At 43.7% G+C, this 25,980-nt stretch overlaps 2 protein-coding genes across 4 annotated transcripts in view; one reads left to right on the top strand and one right to left on the bottom strand.

The window, feature by feature from the left end:
• p3h2 (prolyl 3-hydroxylase 2) overlaps positions 1 to 21,469 on the top strand; it is a 52,479-nt gene extending 31,010 nt beyond the window's left edge. The window contains exons 2-15 of the mRNA XM_062452531.1: positions 10,354 to 10,506; positions 10,751 to 10,940; positions 15,557 to 15,688; positions 16,873 to 17,000; positions 17,790 to 17,879; positions 18,447 to 18,487; positions 18,588 to 18,679; positions 18,765 to 18,892; positions 18,990 to 19,085; positions 19,176 to 19,326; positions 19,453 to 19,570; positions 19,681 to 19,756; positions 19,919 to 20,059; positions 20,213 to 21,469. Of these exons, the coding sequence (XP_062308515.1) occupies positions 10,354 to 10,506; positions 10,751 to 10,940; positions 15,557 to 15,688; positions 16,873 to 17,000; positions 17,790 to 17,879; positions 18,447 to 18,487; positions 18,588 to 18,679; positions 18,765 to 18,892; positions 18,990 to 19,085; positions 19,176 to 19,326; positions 19,453 to 19,570; positions 19,681 to 19,756; positions 19,919 to 20,059; positions 20,213 to 20,314 (1,638 nt within the window). The 3' untranslated portion in view covers positions 20,315 to 21,469. The remainder of the gene's footprint in view (positions 1 to 10,353; positions 10,507 to 10,750; positions 10,941 to 15,556; positions 15,689 to 16,872; positions 17,001 to 17,789; positions 17,880 to 18,446; positions 18,488 to 18,587; positions 18,680 to 18,764; positions 18,893 to 18,989; positions 19,086 to 19,175; positions 19,327 to 19,452; positions 19,571 to 19,680; positions 19,757 to 19,918; positions 20,060 to 20,212) is intronic.
• Positions 21,027 to 25,890, bottom strand: ccdc181 (coiled-coil domain containing 181). 3 transcript variants are annotated; one of them, XM_062452535.1, is made up of 7 exons: positions 25,531 to 25,890; positions 25,278 to 25,372; positions 24,924 to 25,015; positions 23,193 to 24,188; positions 22,866 to 23,012; positions 22,440 to 22,597; positions 21,027 to 22,257 (listed from the first exon to the last, which is right to left on the bottom strand). In XM_062452535.1, exons 3-7 carry the CDS (start codon positions 25,011 to 25,013, stop codon positions 22,092 to 22,094), a joined length of 1,557 nt encoding a protein of 518 aa, XP_062308519.1. In that variant the 5' UTR covers positions 25,014 to 25,015; positions 25,278 to 25,372; positions 25,531 to 25,890; the 3' UTR covers positions 21,027 to 22,091. The 3 variants fall into 3 exon arrangements, with proteins under 3 accessions (XP_062308519.1, XP_062308520.1, XP_062308518.1); XM_062452536.1 differs by lacking the exon at positions 25,278 to 25,372 and having other exon boundaries at positions 23,193 to 23,408; positions 23,577 to 24,188; positions 25,531 to 25,889; XM_062452534.1 differs by lacking the exon at positions 25,278 to 25,372 and having other exon boundaries at positions 25,531 to 25,889.
• Between the last annotated feature and the right edge of the window lie 90 nt (positions 25,891 to 25,980).

Genomic DNA, 25,980 nt, shown 5'->3' with positions numbered 1-25,980 from the left:
GTAGCCAGTGGAGAGAGATGAGGAGCGGGGTAACATGGGAGCGTCTGGGTAGATTGTAGACCAGGCGGGCCGCTGCGTTCTGAATCCTCTGAAGAGGGCGGGTTGCACATGCTGGGAGACCAGCGAGCAGCGAGTTGCAATAGTCCAACTTGGAGAAGACAAGTGCTTGGACTAGCAGCTGGGTGGAGTGCTCAGACAGGTATCTCCTGATCTTCCGGATGTTGTAGAGGGTGAATCTACACAACCGGGAGACCGCAGCAATGTGGGCCGTGAGGGAGAGCTCGTCGTCCATGGTAACCCCAAGGTTCCTGGCAGAGGATGAAGGGGTCACCGTCGCAGATCCCAGGGTGATTGAGTTTAGGTGTTGTGTATTTACGCAGGGCAGCAAAAACAAGTTTGTGTTAGCATCACATTCACGTCATGGCAAGCGGTACATATGCTGTATGTGTGCGTGTGTTAGTTATTTTTTTGTTTATGAAAGTGTATAGTATTCGTAATTGTAAAGGAAAGAGAAATAATAAATAGTATCATTGACATTATGATGACACATGCTAGTGGCCAGAAAACTGCAGATGCAGAGTGCAGACACTGCTTACATGGCTGATACAAACAAGTTCCAAGCTTCCAGAAATTTGAAAGTGTTCCTCGAATAGTGGGGGTGGAAGAAGGGGATTTGATTGATTAACACTATAGTCTCTGACTTTCTATTCCCACATAGCAGGTAACTGAACATTTACACATGGTGTCTACTGAGTTACATTTACATTTAGTCATTTAGCAGACGCTCTTATCCAGAGCGACTTACAGTAAGTACAGGGACATTCCCCCCGAGGCATGTAGGGTGAAGTGCCTTGCCCAAGGACACAACGTCAATTGACACGGCCGGGAATCGAACTGGCAACCTTCAGATTACTAGCCCGACTCCCTCACCGCTCAGCCACCTGACTCCCTGAGTTAAGTTTCTAGTCTCTAAAACATATTGAGCTGGTACTACATCTAATGATTTACACTATTTTGCTTATTCACCAGATGTTTGCATCTCACTGCCAGTCAGTAATGAGTTATGTGAACGTTTCTGGAAGAGCCTCACTGTTTTTATAAAGCTTACAGGCAGCATCCATCAAGCCAAAAGCTTCACACTGGAAAGTATACACGCTGAGTGGGAATGTCCAAACTACACGCATATATCCAAAGCTTCAGTTTATAGTATGGTGAGATGTATGTAAAGCACAATACCACCTAGACTGTGGTGCCTCAAACAGATGGCAAAGTGCCTTATTGATGTATTCTAGAATTTTCGCTCTGACTTTGTAGCCCACTAATAAAACTATTTATCAGATTTGTATGAAATAAAAAGAAACCCTAATTTTCATAAACCATGCCCAATGTTATGTCAATGCAGATGAACTGTATTTACTCTACAGAGGGCAACATACTGTATCTTGTATGCCCTAACCCTTGCTTGCCTACTGGTTTTGAGAGTGATAGCCCCAGCCATGAATGTGTCCTAAACATCCAAAACATACGTATTAGGAAGGCAACGTTAAAATACTGTTGGTAAGAGTGTGGCCATTAACTGTTGGTTATAGAAGAGTAAATATTCAGCATGTAATCGCTCACTGCAAAGAGAACAACTCTATAAAATAGATGACTGGAGATTCAAAGGACTGTTGACTGGAGTTAAGAAGTGTGACATAATGTCCTTCTCAGCACTACTCTGATTTACACCATAGAACCATCACTGAAGAACCATACACTATGGACATACTGTATCTTAACTATTAACAGAGCTGTAAACTGGGGACTACCGCTTCCTTTTCAACTTTTGTATTTTTCTTTAACCCATGCTAGGTTAGGGTTAGGTAAGGAGCGGGGCAGTGTTTCTTGAATGACATCCCTTGTGGGACAAGGTGCTTCGGAGATGTAAACAACTGAAATTGTCTTACCTTATTTGACAGAACCAACAGACAGATTTCAGATGGGGGTTTTATTTGTGGGGGTGGGGCATGTGAATGTTATTCTCCTTCCTCAAGAAAGTACTTTTCTCAAATCTTTTTTTCAGCAGTCTTAAATGAATGTTGTCAGCAGAGCGAGGGGTTATCTTGTTATCGTGCTGTTGGAATGTGTAAAATGCAAAGTAGTGAGGCCAATAGCTGGCTGCGCTGAATGCAGGGTGAGGCAACTGCTAAATGTTTAAACACATTTAGCAGTTGCAAGAGCATTAGCCGCCTGTTTAACAATATGTTTAATATCCACTAGTATTCATCTCATACCCCAAGTGCTACTCACCACTGTGCGCCATTAGGGTGGTGTTATTTTACAGGTCACTAGTGGAGACACATTATACATGGACAGAGTGGACTATAGATTTTGGACTTCTGTTTTCAGTCGGATAACCCTGTCAATAATATCTTGCAGCTACTTGTACTTGGATCAGGAGTTGCCCAGATTGTCCTGGAGCAAAGCTTGTGGCTGAGCAAGGGCATGCCAAAAAGGTTTCCCCACTATTAGCCTAGTCATAATCTTACTACAGGCACATTTCCAGATATTGCCTTCTTTTTTGTCAGACTCATTTTGTCCAAACTTTAACACTAAATCCAAACCAACTCTCACATATCTTTCTGGAGGCCTCTGGCCATAGGACCGTATTATTGTATTAGCTCTGCATATCACTGTTACTCCCTCCTGTGTGATGAGAAGCAGTTGCGAGTTGATTAGCCCAAGGCAGACCGTCACCATGTCCACCCTAGTTTGTTTCTCTTGGTTGTCTTGTTAGTGAGGCCCGGCCAACTCTTACACATGTGCCCTTCAGCTTGAGGTGGAGGGATACGTGCTAAAGGTCCCCGCAGCTCTCTGCTGTATCTCTGGCTCCACACCAGGACTGTTTACCTTTGTGTGAAGCAAGCAAAAGACTCCTGGGTAGATAAACATGCCCGTAGATGTTTGACTTTGCTCACCATTATGCTTACATCGGCAGAGTTTCAATCAAAGGGCGTGTTGGGGCAGGAAAACCGTGTTTTAAACAGCCTACTTCATAGAACTATAATGATTTTTGGTAAGTCTAAATTGTCAGAAAGGTTAAACTGGATTTTTATTTTAAAAGCTGCCATCACCTTTGTTAACCTGATTCGGTCTGATGCTGAGGGCCCAGAAACATGCACAGTACAAAGATGTCGATTTTTTTGCAGTAGTTTTACAGCAGTGCGAGCAGGCACGGGCACCACCCACTCGTGATAAGGAGCCAGCGTGTCACCACAACTGCACATCGTAAGCTCCAACACAAAAAAGCATAATACCGCTGACATCGGTGCTACTGTAGACCTTAGCTGGTGGCAGACTGCCTCCACCAGAACTACTCATTCTAGAATGTCTGTATGTTCCAAGGATAAAAGTTAAGTTGTTAGATGTTGAAATGTATTCATGGTTCAGCTTTGAAACTCAATCAATTGTTCGTTCTACCGTGTCCTGTATCTTGATTACTGGACCAATGCCTCTATCCTTGTTTAGAGGATCTAAAACTTGTTTATCCCTTTGCCAAGACAATGCAACACAGCCCCACTTTAAAGGAATTGCGGGGGGGAAATCTCGATTAAAACAGACCATCTAATCTCTATCCTTGCCATCGCTCTTGTTTGTGGAAATAATTTTCCCTGCACTGCTGCTGATTAAGATGTCAGTGAAACACACAAATACAAATGACTTGAACTGTAAGAGTGCACAGTGCCCGTGATGATGTCGGTGACACACACACTTCATATCATTTCATTCATAAAGAAACCCCTTTGAAAGCAGCTGATTCAATGATATGCCAGCAATAAGCACTAACCTGTCCATATCGGTTTGTAAAAGTGAATTTGCTTTTAAATAACAAAACTGAATTTCCATATGTTCCTTACTACGAACCGCTTAATTTCATTTAATTGAAATTGGCGTTGTTGATCGCATTAGTTTATTAATGAAACAAAATTCACTGAATTTATCATACAGCCTCAAATACAGCCTCCTTGTGCACGCGAGAGTGAAGGGTATGGTGCGAGCTGAACATGGTTGAAAAAGATATGTTGCAAAACTGGTGGCAAATGTCGAAATGCTTATCCGAACAACGTCGATCGCAGCACTGTGCTCCGTTGGATTATAAAATGCAAAATATTAACTTGGCAGAGTTCCCAGTTCTCGAGATAATCGTGGGAAACTCGCTGCCCTAAAATCCCATTCAAAATACATATACACAGAGATTCTTGGCATTATTAGAGACATTATAACAATTAAGGTGAATGCTATTTATTTCAAAGGAAGATTTATTACACTACCCAGTACCACTCCCCCAGCCCAACTTAGCCTCTGATCCATCTAATATTCCAGGGATAATCTTTCTTGGAAAGATGTAATCAAGGATGAATGGTGTGTGGCTGTTGTCAGGCTTTGTTGAGTCTCCCCTCTGGTCCCAGGGCAATGGACAAGGGAGTGATGAGGAACAGCTGTTTATGCTGGGTTGGTGCGTTGGGAGTTGATCGGTCCTCCGGACCCCCCTGCCGGACCCTCTCTGAGGTGTTGTGGCCCTGGGGAAACGAGAGGGCTGTGGGGTTCCCCTACTGGCTGAATCCCTCAACTGGATACCACTGTTTAAGCTCTTGGCTCCGGTTCTGAAGGCAGGCTGTCGTTATTGGGGAAGAGTGAAGAGGTCAATAGCTGGAAGAGACACCAAAAATCCATGGTTCCCCATCATCCTCTCCCATCACCTCCAGCCCACTTGTCCCCCTCCCCATCATCTCCTCCCGTCGTCTCACGCCCTCTGTGGCTCCCTCAGTTGTGGGGGGGGGGAGAGGTGGCCTGCGCAGGAATGCAGTCGACGCCAAATTGCTCTTCGGTCTTTTAGAGGTAACCAAGCATGTTCACCCAGCTTTTCTTTCCCCTGCTCCTCTTTGCCTGAGATTTAAAAAAAAAGACCCAACCTTGGCTGCAGAGAGGGGGAAAAGCACTGTGACCTCAATCCAAAAACTGGGAGGCCAGACCAGGCAACCCTATCCTTGGGACTGAGAGAGCATGGAGGAGATAGAGGATCTCCAGACAGCGTCAAGTCTGTTTGCATCTCACCTTATGATTGTTTTGTTTACCCTGAAGGACAGCATAATGAGCTCTCTTGAGAGAAATAGCCTCTGTGGAATTTGCCCAGTAAACATCTGCCCTTGCTGAGATTATGTTTATGATCTGATATTTCCATTGAAGTCAGGTTCCTAGACCTGGGTCTCTTCATCTGTAGTTAAATTGACATGTGGGGGAAACTTTTGGAATTAATCAGTAAGTTTCAGGCTTACAATGTGTGTGTGTGTGTGTGTGTGTGTGTGTGTGTGTGTGTGTGTGTGTGTGTGTGTGTGTGTGTGTGTGTGTGTGTGTGTGTGTGTGTGTGTGTGTGTGTGTGTGTGTGTGTGTGTGTGTGTGTGTGTGTGTGTGTGTGTGTGTGCGTGTGAATACATACATACACATAAAAAAAGGTTTATGAAAAGCCTCAAAAGAAAGAACATTGGATTGACCACCACAGCCAAAGCATACACCATGAATGTTTGCAAAACCACTTGTTTGTGTATCAGTCAAGATTATAGTAATGCTATTTTAAGTACAGTAGACCAACACAGGTACAGGTGTACTGCATTTAACCTTGTTTGTGCATTGGTGTACAGTTGTCCGTAATATCTATTTATTTATATACATGTAGGATGCACACCTTTTTAGGTTTGATACATCTGGAAAATCTCTCAGTGATTGCTTCAATGACCCAACTGCTAACATGGGTTGGATTAAAACCACAAACCATTCACTAACGGTCCAGACCGTGCAAAAGGAACTCTGAGCAACTGGTCCACAAACAACTCACTATCAGTATGGACCATGCAACAAAACACAGCAGTTAGTCCGGACCACAAGACCAATGAAACGGACCACAGAGTAACCGGTCCGAACCTGGAGGTACACACAATGGTACATGGTTGGCAAGTGGTCTGGACCGGAAGGTACCAGAAATGGTACATGGCTTAAGTGCACCCTAGTGTTCCGTGTACAGACCACTGAATTGCCTACAGCTGCTGCTGGAATAATGGCAGACAGGTTGAATCATCTCTTTGCAGCTATTGGAAAGAGCTGTTTTAGCCTGTGAAGAGCATGCTGTTTATATAAATTGCCTCAAGAACCCTAACCCTTCACTTATTCTGTCTTGATATGTCTTAATAGGTATTAAATAACTTGAAATCCATTGCCTCTGTTTTCACAGAAGAAAAAAGGTGAAATAAGGTGGTCTTAGATGATGGACTCACAAGTCATTGCGTTGTTAATCAGCGCAGTAACATGGAAACTTTGTCTTATAGTACTTATTGTTTGTAAGTACTGGAGTACTTACTCGTGATAAGGAGCCAGCGTGTCACCACAACTGCACATCGTAAGCTCCAACACAAAAAAGCATAATACCGCTGACATCGGTGCTACTGTAGACCTTAGCTGGTGGCAGACTGCCTCCACCAGAACTACTCATTCTAGAATGTCTGTATGTTCCAAGGATAAAAGTTAAGTTGTTAGATGTTGAAATGTATTCATGGTTCAGCTTTGAAACTCAATCAATTGTTCGTTCTACCGTGTCCTGTATCTTGATTACTGGACCAATGCCTCTATCCTTGTTTAGAGGATCTAAAACTTGTTTATCCCTTTGCCAAGACAATGCAACACAGCCCCACTTTAAAGGAATTGCGGGGGGGAAATCTCGATTAAAACAGACCATCTAATCTCTATCCTTGCCATCGCTCTTGTTTGTGGAAATAATTTTCCCTGCACTGCTGCTGATTAAGATGTCAGTGAAACACACAAATACAAATGACTTGAACTGTAAGAGTGCACAGTGCCCGTGATGATGTCGGTGACACACACACTTCATATCATTTCATTCATAAAGAAACCCCTTTGAAAGCAGCTGATTCAATGATATGCCAGCAATAAGCACTAACCTGTCCATATCGGTTTGTAAAAGTGAATTTGCTTTTAAATAACAAAACTGAATTTCCATATGTTCCTTACTACGAACTCCGGTGCATTAACCGCTTAATTTCATTTAATTGAAATTGGCGTTGTTGATCGCATTAGTTTATTAATGAAACAAAATTCACTGAATTTATCATACAGCCTCCAATACAGCCTCCTTGTGCACGCGAGAGTGAAGGGTATGGTGCGAGCTGAACATGGTTGAAAAAGATATGTTGCAAAACTGGTGGCAAATGTCGAAATGCTTATCCGAACAACGTCGATCGCAGCACTGTGCTCCGTTGGATTATAAAATGCAAAATATTAACTTGGCAGAGTTCCCAGTTCTCGAGATAATCGTGAGAAACTCGCTGCCCTAAAATCCCATTCAAAATACATATACACAGAGATTCTTGGCATTATTAGAGACATTATAACAATTAAGGTGAATGCTATTTATTTCAAAGGAAGATTTATTACACTACCCAGTACCACTCCCCCAGCCCAACTTAGCCTCTGATCCATCTAATATTCCAGGGATAATCTTTCTTGGAAAGATGTAATCAAGGATGAATGGTGTGTGGCTGTTGTCAGGCTTTGTTCAGTCTCCCCTCTGGTCCCAGGGCAATGGACAAGGGAGTGATGAGGAACAGCTGTTTATGCTGGGTTGGTGCGTTGGGAGTTGATCGGTCCTCCGGACCCCCCTGCCGGACCCTCTCTGAGGTGTTGTGGCCCTGGGGAAACGAGAGGGCTGGGGGGTTCCCCTACTGGCTGAATCCCTCAACTGGATACCACTGTTTAAGCTCTTGGCTCCGGTTCTGAAGGCAGGCTGTCGTTATTGGGGAAGAGTGAAGAGGTCAATAGCTGGAAGAGACACCAAAAATCCATGGTTCCCCATCATCCTCTCCCATCACCTCCAGCCCACTTGTCCCCCTCCCCATCATCTCCTCCCGTCGTCTCACGCCCTCTGTGGCTCCCTCAGTTGTGGGGGGGGGGGAAGAGGTGGCCTGCGCAGGAATGCAGTCGACGCCAAATCGCTCTTCGGTCTTTTAGAGGTAACCAAGCATGTTCACCCAGCTTTTCTTTCCCCTGCTCCTCTTTGCCTGAAATTTAAAAAAAAAGACCCAACCTTGGCTGCAGAGAGGGGGAAAAGCACTGTGACCTCAATCCAAAAACTGGGAGGCCAGACCAGGCAACCCTATCCTTGGGACTGAGAGAGCATGGAGGAGATAGAGGATCTCCAGACAGCGTCAAGTCTGTTTGCATCTCACCTTATGATTGTTTTGTTTACCCTGAAGGACAGCATAATGAGCTCTCTTGAGAGAAATAGCCTCTGTGGAATTTGCCCAGTAAACATCTGCCCTTGCTGAGATTATGTTTATGATCTGATATTTCCATTGAAGTCAGGTTCCTAGACCTGGGTCTCTTCATCTGTAGTTAAATTGACATGTGGGGGAAACTTTTGGAATTAATCAGCAAGTTTCAGGCTTACAATGTGTGTGTGTGTGTGTGTGTGTGTGTGTGTGTGTGTGTGTGTGTGTGTGTGTGTGTGTGTGTGTGTGTGTGTGTGTGTGTGTGTGTGTGTGTGTGTGTGTGTGTGTGTGTGTGTGTGTGTGTGTGTGCGTGTGAATACATACATACACATAAAAAAAGGTTTATGAAAAGCCTCAAAAGAAAGAACATTGGATTGACCACCACAGCCAAAGCATACACCATGAATGTTTGCAAAACCACTTGTTTGTGTATCAGTCAAGATTATAGTAATGCTATTTTAAGTACAGTAGACCAACACAGGTACAGGTGTACTGCATTTAACCTTGTTTGTGCATTGGTGTACAGTTGTCCGTAATATCTATTTATTTATATACATGTAGGATGCACACCTTTTTAGGTTTGATACATCTGGAAAATCTCTCAGTGATTGCTTCAATGACCCAACTGCTAACATGGGTTGGATTAAAACCACAAACCATTCACTAACGGTCCAGACCGTGCAAAAGGAACTCTGAGCAACTGGTCCACAAACAACTCACTATCAGTATGGACCATGCAACAAAACACAGCAGTTAGTCCGGACCACAAGACCAATGAAACGGACCACAGAGTAACCGGTCCGAACCTGGAGGTACACACAATGGTACATGGTTGGCAAGTGGTCTGGACCGGAAGGTACCAGAAATGGTACATGGCTTAAGTGCACCCTAGTGTTCCGTGTACAGACCACTGAATTGCCTACAGCTGCTGCTGGAATAATGGCAGACAGGTTGAATCATCTCTTTGCAGCTATTGGAAAGAGCTGTTTTAGCCTGTGAAGAGCATGCTGTTTATATAAATTGCCTCAAGAACCCTAACCCTTCACTTATTCTGTCTTGATATGTCTTAATAGGTATTAAATAACTTGAAATCCATTGCCTCTGTTTTCACAGAAGAAAAAAGGTGAAATAAGGTGGTCTTAGATGATGGACTCACAAGTCATTGCGTTGTTAATCAGCGCAGTAACATGGAAACTTTGTCTTATAGTACTTATTGTTATACTAGTGACAGAGTGAAGAATGAATAGGCAAGCTTCCAGATATTCACATACTACAGATGCAGGTTTTAGCCTTAAACAAAGGTAATTTGCTGTGGTCATCCTCATTAGTTATATTCAAATACACATATTCTCTCACACACAAACACAGCATTTGTTATTATTTAGACCAGATGTCAGCGATGCATGACCAAAGTAATTCTATCCCCCACATGTTTGTTATACTGATACATACACAGTTTTTGTAATATAATGGAATGCTTGAGAGAACTGCTTTGCTGCTAATACATCACCAGTAATCTTCACATGGTTCCAATGAGGAGGCACATCAATTACAGGAGATGACATTGACAAACTAGATGGCTGAAGACAGGATGTGGATGGGAACAGTTTGTCCTTCTGGAACTCATTTTTTCCAAAACATTCAAGATAAAAACACCATTCCAAATTGGTGACAAAGGTTAGAAAAGATTATTTTTGGGAACCAACCCAACAAGGGGTTGTTTCTCCTCCACTTCCTGTGTGCTTTTTATAATTGGGGTGAACACTGTCATTATTATGGTCTGTGCTGTACTTAATCAGGCTGCTCATTGGCAGAGACAGAGCCCAGCTGGAGAAAGCTGGACAAGAACACAAACACCATCCCTAAATGGTAAACAGGAGAATGCCTCCTGGTTATACACTTACTGCTTCAAGAATTGAACCATGACAAAAAGCCTATCAAGATGTCAACATGGTGTTCTTTAATGTGCACCGACATAACAGGTATCGTTACCGTTGCTTGTCAGTAACGCTTTTTCTCTGGCCATCTTTCCGTCTAGTTGAAGCAGGTGGACCAGGCGGCAGGAGCAGCCCACACCTATTTCCAGGCCAACCCGGAGCATGTAGAGATGGGTCAGAACCTGGAGCAGTACAAGGACATGGAGGGGGTGCAGGAGGACCACTTTGTGGATCGCGAGGCACGGCCACATCAGGTCAGCCTCAAACAGGATCCTCTCTTCCATTTCCCCCCTTGGCAAAAGCCTTCAGTAAACATATGTATTAATTCTTTATCAACAACAGATTACAAATTACCATTGTACATTGTATCATTGTCAGATTATGACTATATTTTTACTATGTAAAGACTGTTTGCCTCAGACTGAGGTACTTTTTAAGCCAATGCTAGTTTAGTGGTGAAGAATACAACCACATTCCCTTCTCTCTCCTTCTTCCCAGGGGGCATTCTCAGCAGCGGTGAAATTGTATGACCAACGGGACTACAAGGGGGCCATCCTGCTGTTTGAGCAGGCTCTCCTGGAGTACTATAAGGCAGACGTGGAGTGCCGTGCCCTCTGCCAGGGACCGCAGCGGTTCGAGGAGCATGACCACGTCCTTTACCGCTACAGCCTCCATGAACTCATCTCAGGTACAAGGCTATATAGGTGTTAACCAGAACCAAGCTAATTTCAGGTACAAGGTTATATAGGTGTTAACCAGAACCAAGCTCATCCCAAGTACAAGGTTATATAGATGTTAACCAGAAACAAGCTAATTTCAGGTACACGGTTATATAGGTGTTCACCAGAACCAAGCTCATCTCAAGTACAAGGTTATATAGGCGTTAACCAGAACCAAGCTAATTTCAGGTACAAGGTTTGGTGTAACCAGGCTCGGCTCTTCAGTTTTAACTCACATATAGCTGCCATGCTACATTCTCTAGAACCTTTTCACACTTCTGTAGAATGATGCTTGAAAGCAGTGGAGCCCCTTAGCGGAAATAAGAGCACATCAAACGGTAACTGTCTACAATGCACAAAACATATAAAATGAAAAACACGTGATAAAATTAGAAAAGTGAAAACTACCCATAATCCAAAGCAGTAAAGGTAGTGTGAACAGAAGCACTGGCGCCCCATCAGAGCTGAAGTGATCCAGAAAGACAACTGAGTTCTCTTTCAAATTAACTGACAATGTGAATGCAAAACCAACCCAGTCCTTTTTTCTGTTCTTCCACTTTTTGGTCCACTTTTGATCCAGTTTGGTTCATTTTAAAAGGACTATATGTGAAAAAGACTTTAGGGATGATCATGTTGTGCTGGCATCTGAGGTGTTGGTTCCTTCTGTCGTGACTGGAATTCCATTAGACACGTTGTCTCGCTGTTGTTGGGCTGCCTCAATCTGTCAAGCAGGGCGAATAGGTCTGTGGTGGTTTGTCCAAAAAAAAATTCTGCCTTGGCAAGAGGTCAAAGTGCAAAGGAAGGGAACTCCTGTGAGTTAGAACAGAGAGATGAAGGGGGCAGCTGTGGGGGCAAGGTTGTTCTGGACCAAGAAACGCTTCGTCTGTTGCCAAGAAATCCCCATCTGGCTGTGTAAGCAGGTCTTCCCTTTTTCACAGGAACTGATGGTGCAAATGGAATTATGGTGACTTGTTTTGAATGCCAGACTATGTTAGGTAAGAAAAGGCATAAGACCAAAGCAAATGCACAGACTGGGTGAATTAAGGTACAGAGAAATAACAATTGGTCAACATTTCATGGAGATTACTTTGATTTTTTTTTTACTGGTATCTTGAAATGGATAAGATGGGCCATTGAGCACATATATGTAAATTGACAAAAATCTTTTTTTGCTCTCAAATTCCAGAACATACCATATGTAGGTCTCCTGTTGACCTGCAGATATAGAAAACATACTTACCATACCTATAATAATAGATAAAGCCTTTTTCTCTCTCTGAGATAGATTTGGCATCTGGACCACTTTAAGGTACAGCTCATTTGGAAACCCCCTCCCTTGTGTGTCTTTGAGCTCTCTCAGAAACATACACAGAATATGACTCGTCACACGTATTTGGGTTCTGGCCTAATGTCCCATTAGTGTTATTTTCCAACACAGCTGCTGACACAAGTCACTGTTTGACTAAGTGTTTGAACAGACCAGCTATGATCTTAAAAGGAGTTCATGGGGCCTGAAAGGAGTGCAGAGGGAAAACTGAATAACAGCTCTCAGACGGTGGTCACTATCAGAGTTAACAGAAGGTAGGCTTAGACCATGATTTTGGGGTTGGGGTTAGTGGGTTAGGGTTGGACTATGATTTTCGGGCTGGGGTTAGTGGGTTAGGGTTGGACTATGATTTTAGGGTTGGGGTTAGTGGATAAGGGTTAGCCTATGATTTTAGGTTTGGGGTTAGTGGGTTAGGGTTGCCCTATGATTTTGTGGTTAGTGGGTTAGGGTTAGACTTGTCTTATCTTATATCTCAGCATCTTTAATCTGTTAGTTTATTTGTATTTCAGTTGACTGGAATCTGTCAGATTTTCTATCATTGTGGTTAGCGTTTTTCTGTACATATGGTGGATGATTCGCTATGCTTAAGTTCAATTCGTAAATACAGGACATATACTGTACATATAAAAAGGATGTTTGGTTCACCTCCCTCAGTTTTTTTCTCATGTTCTCTACAAACCCAACATCCTATAAACCAGACCTATAAAGCTGTGACTGACCAGTGACACCCAGAGCTGGACAGGTCATTAGCAGGGTCTGTGTCCAACAGTGTCATTCACACACTAGTCTCTTACTCCCTTTATGTGTAATGTTTAACAGTGTTGTATTAACTCAGAAGGTGTAACTTCAGGGGGGTATTCCAGGTAGTGGGTTTAGTGAAAACTTTGAGTTGGTTAACTCTGAAAAGAGGCATACCCCATGGTAACTTACTCTGTGCACCTAACCCGCTCACTAGCACTCGACCACCTGTCACATGCGTCATTAATTCTCTTGTCTCTAAGAAGGAACGAGGCAATTAGCTACCTGCTGCCACCCAGACGAATATTACATTACTCTGCCAGTCACTATATAACAGACACTCGACAATGGCATATTATTTGTATCAGATAATAATTAATTTAAAAATATTTTTTTTAAGACTAAGTGAAATTGGATAATTTATCATCTAGCTGACTAGTGTGCCGTGGCACAGTGGTTGAAAATCAATGAGTTACACAATGATGTGTGAGAGCACGTTTAGATCCAGTAACTCCAGGTTTTACCATATGAGAGGTGGGGGCAGGTTGATAGCCTTACAAGATCAGCCTTTATTCGCTCTGGATAAGAGCGTCTGCTAAATGACAATGTTATTCTTCTGCCCTAAGTACACCATTTCTTGGTCAAAATAGAAATTCAGCAAATTCAACAATTAGTATTCATATAGGATATTGTTCCTACAATTATTATCACCTGTGACCATGCAGCCTCCTGTAACTGGTCTTCCAGTAAATCTTTTTCAAGATTAGCCTTTATTCTTCTACCCTAAGTAGGCCTACACCATCTCTTGGTCAGTTTTGGCACTTTCTTCATGAGAAGCAGTTAGGGTGACCACCTGTCCTGCTTTGCGTTTTATCGCACAGCATTTTCACCCCTCGTCCCGCACGTCGCATATTGAAAACGCTGTGCGATACAACGCAAAGCGGGACAGGTGGTCACCCTAGATGCAGTTTTTACAACTCATTTACTTGTAACTGGGAATACATGAGATTACATTAAATTTCACAGTTCCACATGCAGAATTTACCTACCATTAAATGAACATCTCACTGTATACAGCATCCATGCTCTGTTCAACAGGATCAGAATGTGCAAATCGTTTTTATATTCATTATTCTCATAATGTCAGTGTAACTGACAATTCCACACCAGCCTGTAAATAAAAGTACATGGGGAGAGAACTACCAGTAGCTACCATACATAATTCTCTGCATCCATTTCTGCGGCAGCAGTCAACGTTTCTTCATCATCTTAATCATCCTTATCATCCTGTGATGAAAAGCATTCTGTTGGGGGTAACTGCTACTACAAGTTGAAATAGGCACCAACTGATATTTACTTTGTATCATGTCGAATATGATTAAAACCAAGGTGACGTAGAGGCTACAATCACGAGCGTATAGGCCTAAGCAAAATATGCCTTACCTGTTTGTAATATGTTTTTATATTTAATATAGCATTGAACATGCTATTGTATTAAGTCCACCACTTTTTCTCCTGTAATATTAATGGACAGTGGGGTTAAATGTTCAATGTATGGACTGGCTATTGCATTCAAATGTATGCATTGACTCGGCAGCAATTGTCTCCCACGCCAATTGTATACGCTGCTCCAGCCATGTTGCTTTTTTCGGAATATGTGCTCAGATTGACCATAAACATGTAATAAAACTTATATATGAACTGTGGTGAAGTAGGTCAACATTTTTTGTCGCCGGGTGCCATGGTGGATCCTAGTATTGCAGCTCAATTGATGTTGGTCTTTAATAGTTCTCATGCCCGCGCTTAACTCAGAGTGGACGTACTCCGAATTGACTTAACAAATTCAAATTCATCTTTTCTGGAACCGAAAAGTCAGAGTTTCCAATTTTAGAGTATATCAACTCAGAGTTCAGGGTTAGGCTCACAGTTTGTTAAACCCGCTACCTGGAATACCCCCCAGGTCTCTGTTGAGCTGTTCACATGGTACAGTTTATGCTGGGACACGAGGTGCTAGCCTAAGAAAAGCAGTCTAACAAGACTGGTATGTCCACAGTAACGTGCTGACAGATTGCAGATGCTTCTCTGCTGTGGTGTTCTTGTTGTGGTGGCCCAAGCTAAGAATAGTTTGTCTCAAACCCAGAAAGTTTGTGTAAAATGTGACTTTAATTTGAATCAATAAGTGAAATATCCAATGTTATTTCTCTGTGGATATTTTTGAACCCCAAGGCCTCTGTTCATAAGGCTTCTTAACTAAAGTACAAATACAGCTTGGATAATACCGTACATGACATGGCCACAGAATCTTAGATAGAAGCCTTGACTTAAATATTGTAAAGCTAATCTGGGACAAAAAGAAAGAAGCTGCATTACTAGATATTAGTCCAGGACCAGGCAATCCTATGCAGTAACTCAAAAAATATATACAACGTTCTAAACAATCAAATTTGAAGCTTTAATGAAAATGTGTTAAAGTAATGCACACGAGTGCATTTCAGTAAGTCAGTCATTTCTCTGTTTCAGACCACTTCACCCAGGTCGTCCACTGTGAACATGAGTGTGTGAGAGACCTAGCTACTCGGCCAGGTCGGCTCTCTCCAATGGAGAACTACCTTCCTCTGCACTATGACTACCTGCAGTTTGCCTACTTTCAGGGTGAGTCTCAATGCACACATAGGCTTAACACTGGACACTGTCACTGCTCTAAACGACACGTCCAACCAATTTTTCTTGTGATAGAACGTCCGTGTAGGTAGAAATGATATGCTATGTGTTGTGTCACACCGATGTAGATCAGCCTTAATTGTCAAATGTTAAAATTAAATAAAAAAACGGAGAAACACATTCTCACACACACACACACACACACACACGCACACACACACAACTGTGAATATCAGACAGTGACTCATAAAGAGCAGCAGACGATTGTGGACCACACCTTAACAGTAGGAACACGCTGTTTGGTTCAAAGCGATTGGCTACCCTTTAGTCATGATCCAGCTTAATAGGCCCTACAGCCTCTGTTGTAGTCTACCACAATTAGGGGATGCAATAAGAAAGGGATATGTTGGCAAGACAACACCAGGGGGGAAGCCAATGTGATTAATTCTTATGAGATCATCAGATTAGACATAGTGCCCCGCAGCATGTGTTTCCAATCAAAGAAAGTGGATTGCCAGACCTTCAAAAACACAATAATCTCTGTCAGTGATTCTCAACAGAAGTACAGTATATGTCGGGAGACTGCCCACCTTCTGCACAGTAGAGTCCTGTAAGAGATAGGGAGGAAACATATCTTTAATACTGCACCTGTAGTGGGGACGAGTGTGTATGTGTGTGTTAGTTCAGACTGTAGGTGTGGGTGAGTGAGTGTGGATGTGTCTATGTTTCCACTATCTCATACAGACTCTCGACTGCACCATTTGCTCCATTGTGGTCATGGTCCAGGAATGTGAACCCTAATAGATTTCCATGGCTTAGACTCACATCCTATTCAGCCTGCGGAGGCTTCATTACATGGGAGGATGCAATATGACCTTTGGAGGAGACACTGTAGGGTTTTTGGAGGGAGAACGGGTTGCGTGTGTGTATGACGGGGGTGGGGGGTGGGTTGAAGTGGGAGAACAGGGGGGTGGAAGTATGCAGTGCAATGACAGCGCACTTTCTTTCAGGCCTGGTCTCCTCTCAGAACTGCTTGTGAAATGGGACGGATCATCATGATGTTTGACTGTCTGACTTCTCTCTGTCTTTGGAACCTTCTTCCTACCCTCTGGTTTCTCTATGATACTTTGCCTCACACTCTTTCTCTCTCTCTGTCCAACCTTGTCCTCCCCCAGTGGGCAAAGTGGAGCAGGCTCTAAAGTGTGCCCTGTCCTACCTGCTCTTTCACGAGGGTGAGGAGTTCATGGCGGAGAATGTGGAGTACTACAGGGAAGCTCTGGGCTTTGACAGTAAGCCTGACAAGGTAACACAACTCAACAAACCCAGTCTGGACAGAGTTGGAGAAAATGTGTGTTGTTTACACATGTTTACTGTCTGCAGTGGAGGTTACAAGCTACTACTTAGTGTTTCCGTAAATCCCAGCCAAAACGCTGGAACTGAACTGAACTTTAATTTGGTCCGTGGTCCGTATCCAGCTGCCGTATTTAGTTAGATACCACTGTGTAAATTTGATGCCAGCATACTTTCTAATAGAATCTATTTCCCTTGGTGTTTATAATCATCAGGTTCAGTTGAAAGGGGTGGTAAATATGTTGGTAATTTAGAGCAGATGAGGGGAATGGTGCAATTGTAAATTGAGGATAAACCCCAATAGACAACTGACAAATCAATTTGCCCCTAAAGAACAATCAAACCAGTCTCCAACTCAGCAATTGTAATGCTTTGTAATGGACTGGGTGTCTTGTTCTACATTCCCAGCTTAAAGGTATTTGTTTGGAAAATGAAATGGAGCTGTTTGCGTTATGGTTGGAAAAGAGAATTTATCCCGGATGCTCAAGTTTCAAAACATGCGGGAGTCATTGTCTTCTGTTCCCTCATGTCCTACCAGACATTATCTGGTATTTTCCATGCTAAAGAATTACTAGTCTTCCTCCAGATACCTTGCATTACAACATTTAGGCCCTGCAAAGAGGAAAATGACCCCCACCCACATTATGTCCAATGAGGAAATGAGCCACATTAAGGATTGATGCTTTGTTTTATTATGTTTCTTTATTATGTACATGTTCCCCTGCCTGATCCATCTTCACAGAAGGCTGTGTGGTATGTGACGCGCCATAAGCAGGAACTGGAGCTGCTTCTGATTGGCAGTGATAACATGGGGGTGGAGTTCACTGAAGGGGTAAGCACATGTGGAATGCTGAAGTTCACAGTGAGGGAATCTCTTGATTCTTTTGTCCAAATGCTACTGAATTATTTACTGAATTCCTGAAAATAGAGGCAATATTTGCAATAAATAAATAAATACAAATGACAGAATTATGGTGGAACACGCCATTTTTTCAAATGGGCTTCTTGTACCAGTAATGACTTCCGTTCATCATGAAGGTGAACCTTCTTGAGCTCAAACAACATTCCTCCCAACATTGTCTCCTGTTTCTCCAATCAAGGGAATAGTAACATCTTGGATTATCTTTGGTTCATATAGGAAAGTTGATCGAAAACTTTAGGGTTGGAATGAAATTAATTTAAAGAATTGATGTGAGTTTGAGATCTTGATAATGCTGCATTAAGACTTCTACTGTATAGTTAAGTTCAAAACTCCACCAAGGGAGGTAACAGTGTGGGTAGTAACAGGTGACTACATGAACCTGTGACAGAGGTGTTTACCTTAGCAGAGAGCACCCCCTACTGCTGCTCTGGACATTGGTTTGGAAAGGTGGTGTCTTTCTCCTTCCCTCTCTTGTAGAATTACTGGGGCGGCACAGGCGGAAGAGAGGACTCTAACAGGTAAACAAATACTGCATCTGATCCAACTGTATTCAATTAATTGCTGTATGATCATAAATAAATAAAAAAGTTTTAATGTGCTACACCTCTTTCTTCCCAGGATTCCCTCTGGTACGGATGGTGGAATGGAGTATGTGCCTATCTCAGAGAAAAAAAACAACACTGTGGCTCCAACGCAGGCGCTCCGAGAAGGTGTGATGCCTCTTCGACAGCACACAGGTTTCCTTGTAGACGACACAGTGGGGCTTCCTAACAGTGTGTGTTGCTGTGTGTCTAGGTGGTCCCCTGGTGTACAACAGCGTACAGCTGGTCCACAACTCTGCAGCGCTCAACGGAACACAGCGGGTTCTCCTGGATGACGTCATCTCAATGGACGAGTGCTCAGAGCTAAAAAATCTCGCCCATGTAAGACCCTTTTTCTCTTGTAGTCTCTCTGTTTTGTTGCTGTCTTTTTTGGTTGTCAAAGATTTGTGTATTTGAGTATTTTCTTTGACTCCTCCAGACTGTCACCATGGCAGGAGATGGCTATCGAGGAAAAATGTCTCCTCACACACCCAATGAGAGGTTTGAGGGGGCAACGGTACTTAAAACCCTACAAGTAAGCAACTGTCTAGACAGAGACTACATTGTAGAAGGATAGTTAGACGCTACCTCAGTGAAACCAAGCCATGTTTTCTTCTCTCCTCAGTACGGCTATGAGGGCCGTGTGCCGCTCAGAAGTGCTCGTCTCTTTTACGATGTTAGCGAGAGGGCCCGGCGCGTCATTGAGTCTTACTTCATGCTCAACTCCACCCTGCACTTCTCATACACACACCTAGTGTGTCGAACAGCTATCACAGGTGACACATATAATACAAACACACACTCACTCAAGCACCAAGACATACTCCACTCCTCCCTGGACACACACACCCCACACACGCAAAATATGCCAGTAGTTTACTTGTGTGTGTGTGTGGTTGTAGGTCAGCAGGATCACAGAAATGACCTGAGCCACCCTATCCATGCTGACAACTGTCTGCTGGACCCAGAGGCTAACGAGTGCTGGAAGGAGCCCCCAGCTTACACATATAGAGACTACAGGTCAGAGAGCAGCTCAGCCTGCCTACCCTCAGGATCTACCAGCTGAAATTTCCTGTCTCTGCCAAATTGTTTAAAAATAAATATTCATGGGTTTGTTGTTGTTTTTTCAGTGCTCTTCTGTACCTAAATGGGGATTTCGAAGGCGGGGAGTTCATTTTTACAGAAATGGATGCCAAAACAGTTACGGTCAGTTTTCCTCTTTTTTGTATTAGTTTATTTTTCATTATATTTATTCTTAGCTTATTACAACAAAAATCTTACATTCACTCTTCATTTATGTCAAACTTTGTACACAGTATCAGACAAAGTTGACGTTTTCCCCTGCTCTCCCCCATCCTCCCTTCCCAGGCATCAGTGAAGCCGAGGTGTGGCAGAATGGTGGGCTTCTCCTCAGGGGGGGAGAACCCCCATGGCGTGCGGGCCGTCACCAGGGGCCAGAGGTGTGCAGTGGCGCTCTGGTTCACCCTGGACCCCCTCTTCAGAGAACTGGTAACCCCCGTCATGTTTATTTCTATGGCATTAGTAACACAGGCAACTGATTTTTGACCAACTCAGAAGAGCTGACAGGACTGTCACTCATTGTCTGTGTGCATGGAGCATGTCTAGTGCCTCTTTAACCTGTCTCCTCCCTCCCCCCTACAGGAGCGTCTTCAGGCAGACGAGGTTATGCAGGCATTGGACAACCAGAACAGCCAGACACACTGGGACCAGGGCCTCAACATCAACCCCAAGGACGAGCTTTAGGAGCCAACAGACCCCAGTCAAATTCCTCTATCAATCTATCTATTTATTTAATGACGATTGTATCGGAACAATTCTATTTTTGTACTATTTGAAGTGCAAGTTATATTGTTGTTTTTGTTATTATTGTTGTGGCTTGTGTGTGTGTGGTCCCGATTTTTCTGTACATACCAGTACCTTGGTTGTCTATCGAAAACTCACCAACTACATGTGTGGTTCAGTCAAAGAGTACTTCTCTGGTTACTGGGTTGCAGTCCAGATCACTACACACATCATTCCTATACTGTTCTTTACTGCACTGTGAACACGCCAAGTAGAGGAACAATGGTTTTCCTTAATTCCGGAGCAAGCACAGGCCGTGCTTATGATCTACCAGTGTGTGTATGTTTATCTCAGTCTATGTTTCATCTCTGAGGGATAGTGGTACTGCAACCATGCTTCTGACTGTTTAAAATAGTTGCCTTCAATATATGCAGACACACAGGAAGAAATATTGGGCATTTCTATAGTTGTAGACACTTCACAGATACAATATATTATATATTCTCTCAGTGGCTGACTCATACAGTCTCCCTACCTACTCATACAGTCACACAAAAGATATTCTGTTTACAAGTTAACTGACATGAAAACATGGTGTACGTGTTTGTGCGTTGAAAATCAACAGCGATAACAGTTGTTGGCATTCAATTTTAGAAACCTTTTTAATAAAAGATGTCATTTATTCCTGTTTCAAGGAATACTTATTCATATGGTGGCGTATAGTTAAACTTTCCTCTATATACTACTAAACTGCAGGCTACACAGTCAGGCAGGCACATGCACTGGTAGTCCAATGGAAAGAAAGTGCTTTGTGAAAGTGCCTATCAATACAATGTTACAAACTACACACAGTATGTAACTTATCAGTTGAAGTTATAGTGTAGGGTTTAAGGTTACGTTTCACTTTTGATAGGGACACTGTCTTATTATTTAAGTATGAGTTGCTGTAACAAACAAATGGATGTACCCTTCTCTTTTTTTGTCATGTGTACCAATAAATTAGAGACTAGACTGTCCTTTATTAGCAAATTTACTATTCAGAAAATTTTGCTGAACCCATAAAATGTCTTCTTGTTGTAATACAATCTACTGTTTAATAAATCTTTCTTGAAAACACTTGTGACCAAGAAAAAGGCATATGGTTTGCCCACATACTCAATATAGCTCTGTGGTCTTTGATGAGGTCCACACAGGAGGACAAAGTGTCTCTGCTTATAGAAGATACGCTATGTTGACACAATTGAAAACAAATGACAGTATAATCGATGCACTTACTTTCAGTAAATATTCGTCCCACAAATCTGTAAATACATTTGACTACGAGCCATCATTCTATGTAATACTTTGTACTGACCACAAACAGACTACTTAAACTGCAACCCGATCCTTTGGGAATTAACTGTATGTATCCAGGTCAGATATCACAGGCCACGTACAGTAGAAGATAAAGTCAAGGACAAAACACCATCTGTGAAAAACAAATTAAGGCTAAAAACAAGTTCTAAGTCTTGATGCGGCACCCACCCATACTCCATTTTGCATATAAAAATGCTCTCATCGCTCACAATTGGATATACGAAATCAAAAAATAAGGCTATCAAAAGCTGTAAATAATTACCCGCTGTTTAATCTTTTCTAGTGTTTGTATTTGAGGAGAGATATGGAGGATGAGTATATCCTTCAGTGACTCCTTCCTCCCCATCTCATTCCTCCTGAGGTATGTTGTTGGCCTTGCTCTTCAGAAGCGGTAGGTCAGGTGCTCTGTGAAGCGTAGTGGCTCGTTGGCAGAGCAGAGGAGGTCCTGCAGGCGCCGAGCTCGCCGCTCCTCCAGCACCAGCCTGCGGGCGTGCTCCCTCGCCGCGCGCTGCTCCGCCCTCTTCTCCAGACGCTTACGCTTCAGCCACCTTATACCGAGAGGAGAGAGGAGATGGAGGGAGGAGGAGAGAAAGGAGGACAAAGAAGAGAGAGGAAGAGGACAGAGAGGATGAGGGAGAAGACGGACGCAGGGGAAGAGGAGACAGAGCAGGACAACTTTTAGACAGACAGAGAGAGAAAGGGGCAATTTGACTGCTGGGTTTCCACTCACAGTTTGAAAGCGCGTTCACACTCCTCTCGGTTGTGCAGATAGAATCCGCTCTCCTGCTCCATCTTCTTCATCTCCTCCAGCTGTCTCTCTCTCAGCTGCTGCCCCTGCTTCCTCCGCAGCCACGCCCTGAAGGCCTCGTCTGGGTCACAAGACTCTCTCTGGACAGACGACCGGAAACTTAGCTTTCTAAATTAGCTTTAGACAGATTGGCTTTTGGGGTTACTGCCTAAAACATTGGTCAAATGTATTCACACACGTCTGTGTGAATGGCAATGCTGACGATATGTACATAGCCATGTTTGGCGTTGTTGAGCATACACACAGACACTTAATAATACTGTGGGATATATCATCATTGCCGGATACTGTCTGAGTGGGACTCAAGCTCATGTTTGGTGTGTTGGTGTCCCCCCTTTGTGGCCATACCCTGCCGTTCATCCTCTCCATCTCCTGAGCTTGGTGGATCCTCCTCTCCTCCTGAACCTGCCCCCTCTTCCTCAGCAGCCACGCCCGGAAAGCAATCTCGTTCTCCTGGCGCTTCTGCTGCTCTTCCTCACATCGTCGCTGTTCTGCCTGATGAAGGAAGACAGAGAGAATGAAGCGGAAGGAGGGAAGAGAGAGAGGGAAACTCATCCCAGGTCAAGAAGCTAGTGGGTTGTTTTGTCTAGGTTACTGGTCAAGCTGTCTCACTTATAGCTTTCTTATTCTTTCTTATGTAGTCAGTGGCAGTATAACACGAGGACACATGCCCACCTCTCTGGCCTGCCTCCCCTTCCTCTCCTGCATCTTCTGCAGAATCTCCTTCTGTTCGGGAGAGAGAGTATAAGTGACGTGGGTGGGTGTGCCGTTGGCCGACTGCACCCTGCGTTTGGTTCCCCTCCCCAGGCGGCCTTTCTGGGTGTGACTGGCTGAACTGGGCCTGTTCCTGGGCTTGGCTGGAGGTCTGGGAGCCCGGAGGTGCTCTATCCCCTGAGAGTGGAGGGAGGACATGACAGCCTTGTTAGGGCTGAGCCTGGGTCCTCCAGGACAAGGGTCAGAGCGGGGGTTGTCAGCAAGACCGTTGGCTATGGGGGGCAACAAGCTGAGGCTCTCCACCTCCTTCAGACTGACTAGATCAAATTTTCCATCTTTCTCTACCAGGACTATGCCTTCTTTCCCCTGCCCAGCCTGGACCCTCTTTTCAGGCCCGGTCTGGCCAGGATCCCCAGCCAGTGAGCTGCCTTCTCCAGCTCCATCCCTCTGGGAGATCTTGAGTTCCGACAGCCTCCCTGCCACCTCGATCTCGATCTTTGTGTCTGTGCCTCCAACCAGGCAGTCCTTCCGCACTTCCACTCCTGTACTCTGGGAGGAGCCACTGACCTCAAAATCCAGCGGGGGCACCACCAGATCTACAAGAGTCTCTTTGAAGTGTAGCCGTCTTTGTCGGGTCATGTCTGGAGCTTCCTGGTGCTGTAGCTCTCGATTGGCCTGTTCAATCTTCTCAAGGATGTATTTCTTCTCATCGTCCAGTTGGTCCTCCGGCACCGGGGGGGGGGGGCCTATGGACGACAACTTATACTGGCTCTCTCTGTCAGAATCAAACTCAAGGGGCTCCATTGGCGAAGGCCATCTCTCTTCCACCTCTGCCTCCTCTGTCTCTTCACCTCTATTCTTCTCTTTCTGGCTTTTTTTGCTCTCCTTTCCCTGCTCCCCCTCTTCTTCCTCTAGTTCCTTGTCTATTTGTGCCTCGATATCCTCATCGTCAGGGTCCTGGGGGAAAGGGAACAGTGACCATGGGAATTAAGGCACGTCATATCTGAAGATACCACCCACACCGGTCTTCGAACTCGGGCCCTCTGACAACCACAAACCAGCTACACCACCAAAAAGCTAGCTAGCATTTCGCTGGTGCAAGTGACTGTACTTATACTGAGGAGTGAGTTTACCAGCTCACCTTGGCTACAAATACGTGTCAATGAATAATGTATGCAGCAGAGCTAGTCTACCCTAGACTAGGGAAAGTGTATGGAGCTGTGTCAGTGAGATTGGTTTTTACATACTGGCAGATGCATTGGCCAGGGTAACACTGCACCACTCACTGTCACAGCAAGGGCCACAGAGTCAGTCACACACTCCACTAGCACGGTTCTTCACAGTCTTCATATGTTTGCATTTCCTAGCCATTCTAAAGACTAACCCGTATTTGCACTACTGTAAACACTGTTTAATATTGACTGAAACTGTAGGCCATCTGTATATTTAATTCAGCATATTGCATATTTTACATTTACATTTAGTCATACAGTAAGTACAGGGACATTCCCCCCGAAGCAAGTAGGGTGAAGTATTGCCCAAGGACACAACGTCAATTGACACGGCCGGGAATCGAACTGGCAACCTTCAGATTACTAGCCCGACTCCCTCACCGCTCAGCCATCTGACTCCCATTTTATATTTTAGTGTTACCTCTGTAACTGTACTCCACGGTACAGCTCACTGACCCACCTGGTTCTCACTTCTGGCATCCTCACCAATCAGCCAGTCCAGGTCCTTCTCGAAGTCGTCCTCGTACTCCTCCTGGGTCCTAGTGCTCATCTCTGACTCATTGGTATACGGATAGATTAAGTACGGAGTTAAGCCAGGTACACAAAGATATACTGAGAAGAACTGTATGTAGCCTAGTACATTTATATGTACTCAGATTGCCTAATCTAGGACCAGAAGTGCACAGATGTAGTACTAAGAGAGTTTTTCAGTGGAACGTCAAGACCAGGGTGGTGTTAACTCGGGATGTCCCTCTGCTGGTTAAATAAATACATGCATACGTAGCCTATACTTGGCAACACATTTGCAATATACCGTTGTTAGGCACTCAATAATATTTATTACATTATGAGGTGGGGCTGGGGCATCTGCTGTTTTCTTAAATCGTTGTTCTCCTCCACACACTAATACTGATACAGCAAAACAAGATATGATGGCAACATTTTTCTTTACACTTGTGGTAATAAAACAGGATATTATGTTTAATTCCATTTAAAAACAAAAGGACGTAGGCCTACTCGAGCTTAAATTGTGAACATAAATTCTATGTTTTCAAATAAAAACTCACCACAGCAAGGTTATGCGATTTCTTTGCCAGTATGAATAAATTATAAAAACCCTAACTGGAAACTATTTGTTGTTTCCACTGCCCTACATTTTATGTTGAGTTGTGTTCGTAGGACACCTGTGCCGATAATCTCTTGCTGGCTTCCCAAAGGGGTTTAAAACACGTTGCCATAGAGACCTACAACACGTTTCGCCGTCACGCACATGCGTTGAATATTAAGCAAACACAAACGTATGCTGTAACTAAATGCACACAAACTGATTTGAAAAAATGACCGACTGTTCTTAGCACGCTCAAATAATCTACCGTAATAATTAAAAAATGAATTTCACAACAATAGTGGCATAACATAGGCTACTACCAAATACTTGCTCGAACGGGACAGAAGTCACGTCATTCTACCACAAAACCTCATTGGCCAAGTTCAGTGGCAGTGTACTGGTTTCTGGG

This window comes from Osmerus eperlanus, chromosome 26, assembly GCF_963692335.1.
Source record: "Osmerus eperlanus chromosome 26, fOsmEpe2.1, whole genome shotgun sequence".
Taxonomy (NCBI): Eukaryota; Metazoa; Chordata; class Actinopteri; order Osmeriformes; family Osmeridae; genus Osmerus; species Osmerus eperlanus.
This window is presented reverse-complemented; position numbering and strand designations above follow the sequence as displayed.

Excerpts from the sequence above, each read along its gene's own strand:
- ccdc181 (XM_062452535.1), bottom strand. The coding sequence starts at position 25,013 with ATGAGCACTAGGACCCAGGAGGAGTACGAGGACGACTTCGAGAAGGAC. Across the intron at positions 24,189-24,923 it reads ATGCCAGAAGTGAGAACCAG|GACCCTGACGATGAGGATAT; the intron begins GTGGGTCAGTGA and ends CCTTTCCCCCAG. Across the intron at positions 22,598-22,865 it reads TGGAGAGGATGAACGGCAGG|AGAGAGTCTTGTGACCCAGA; the intron begins GTATGGCCACAA and ends TCGTCTGTCCAG.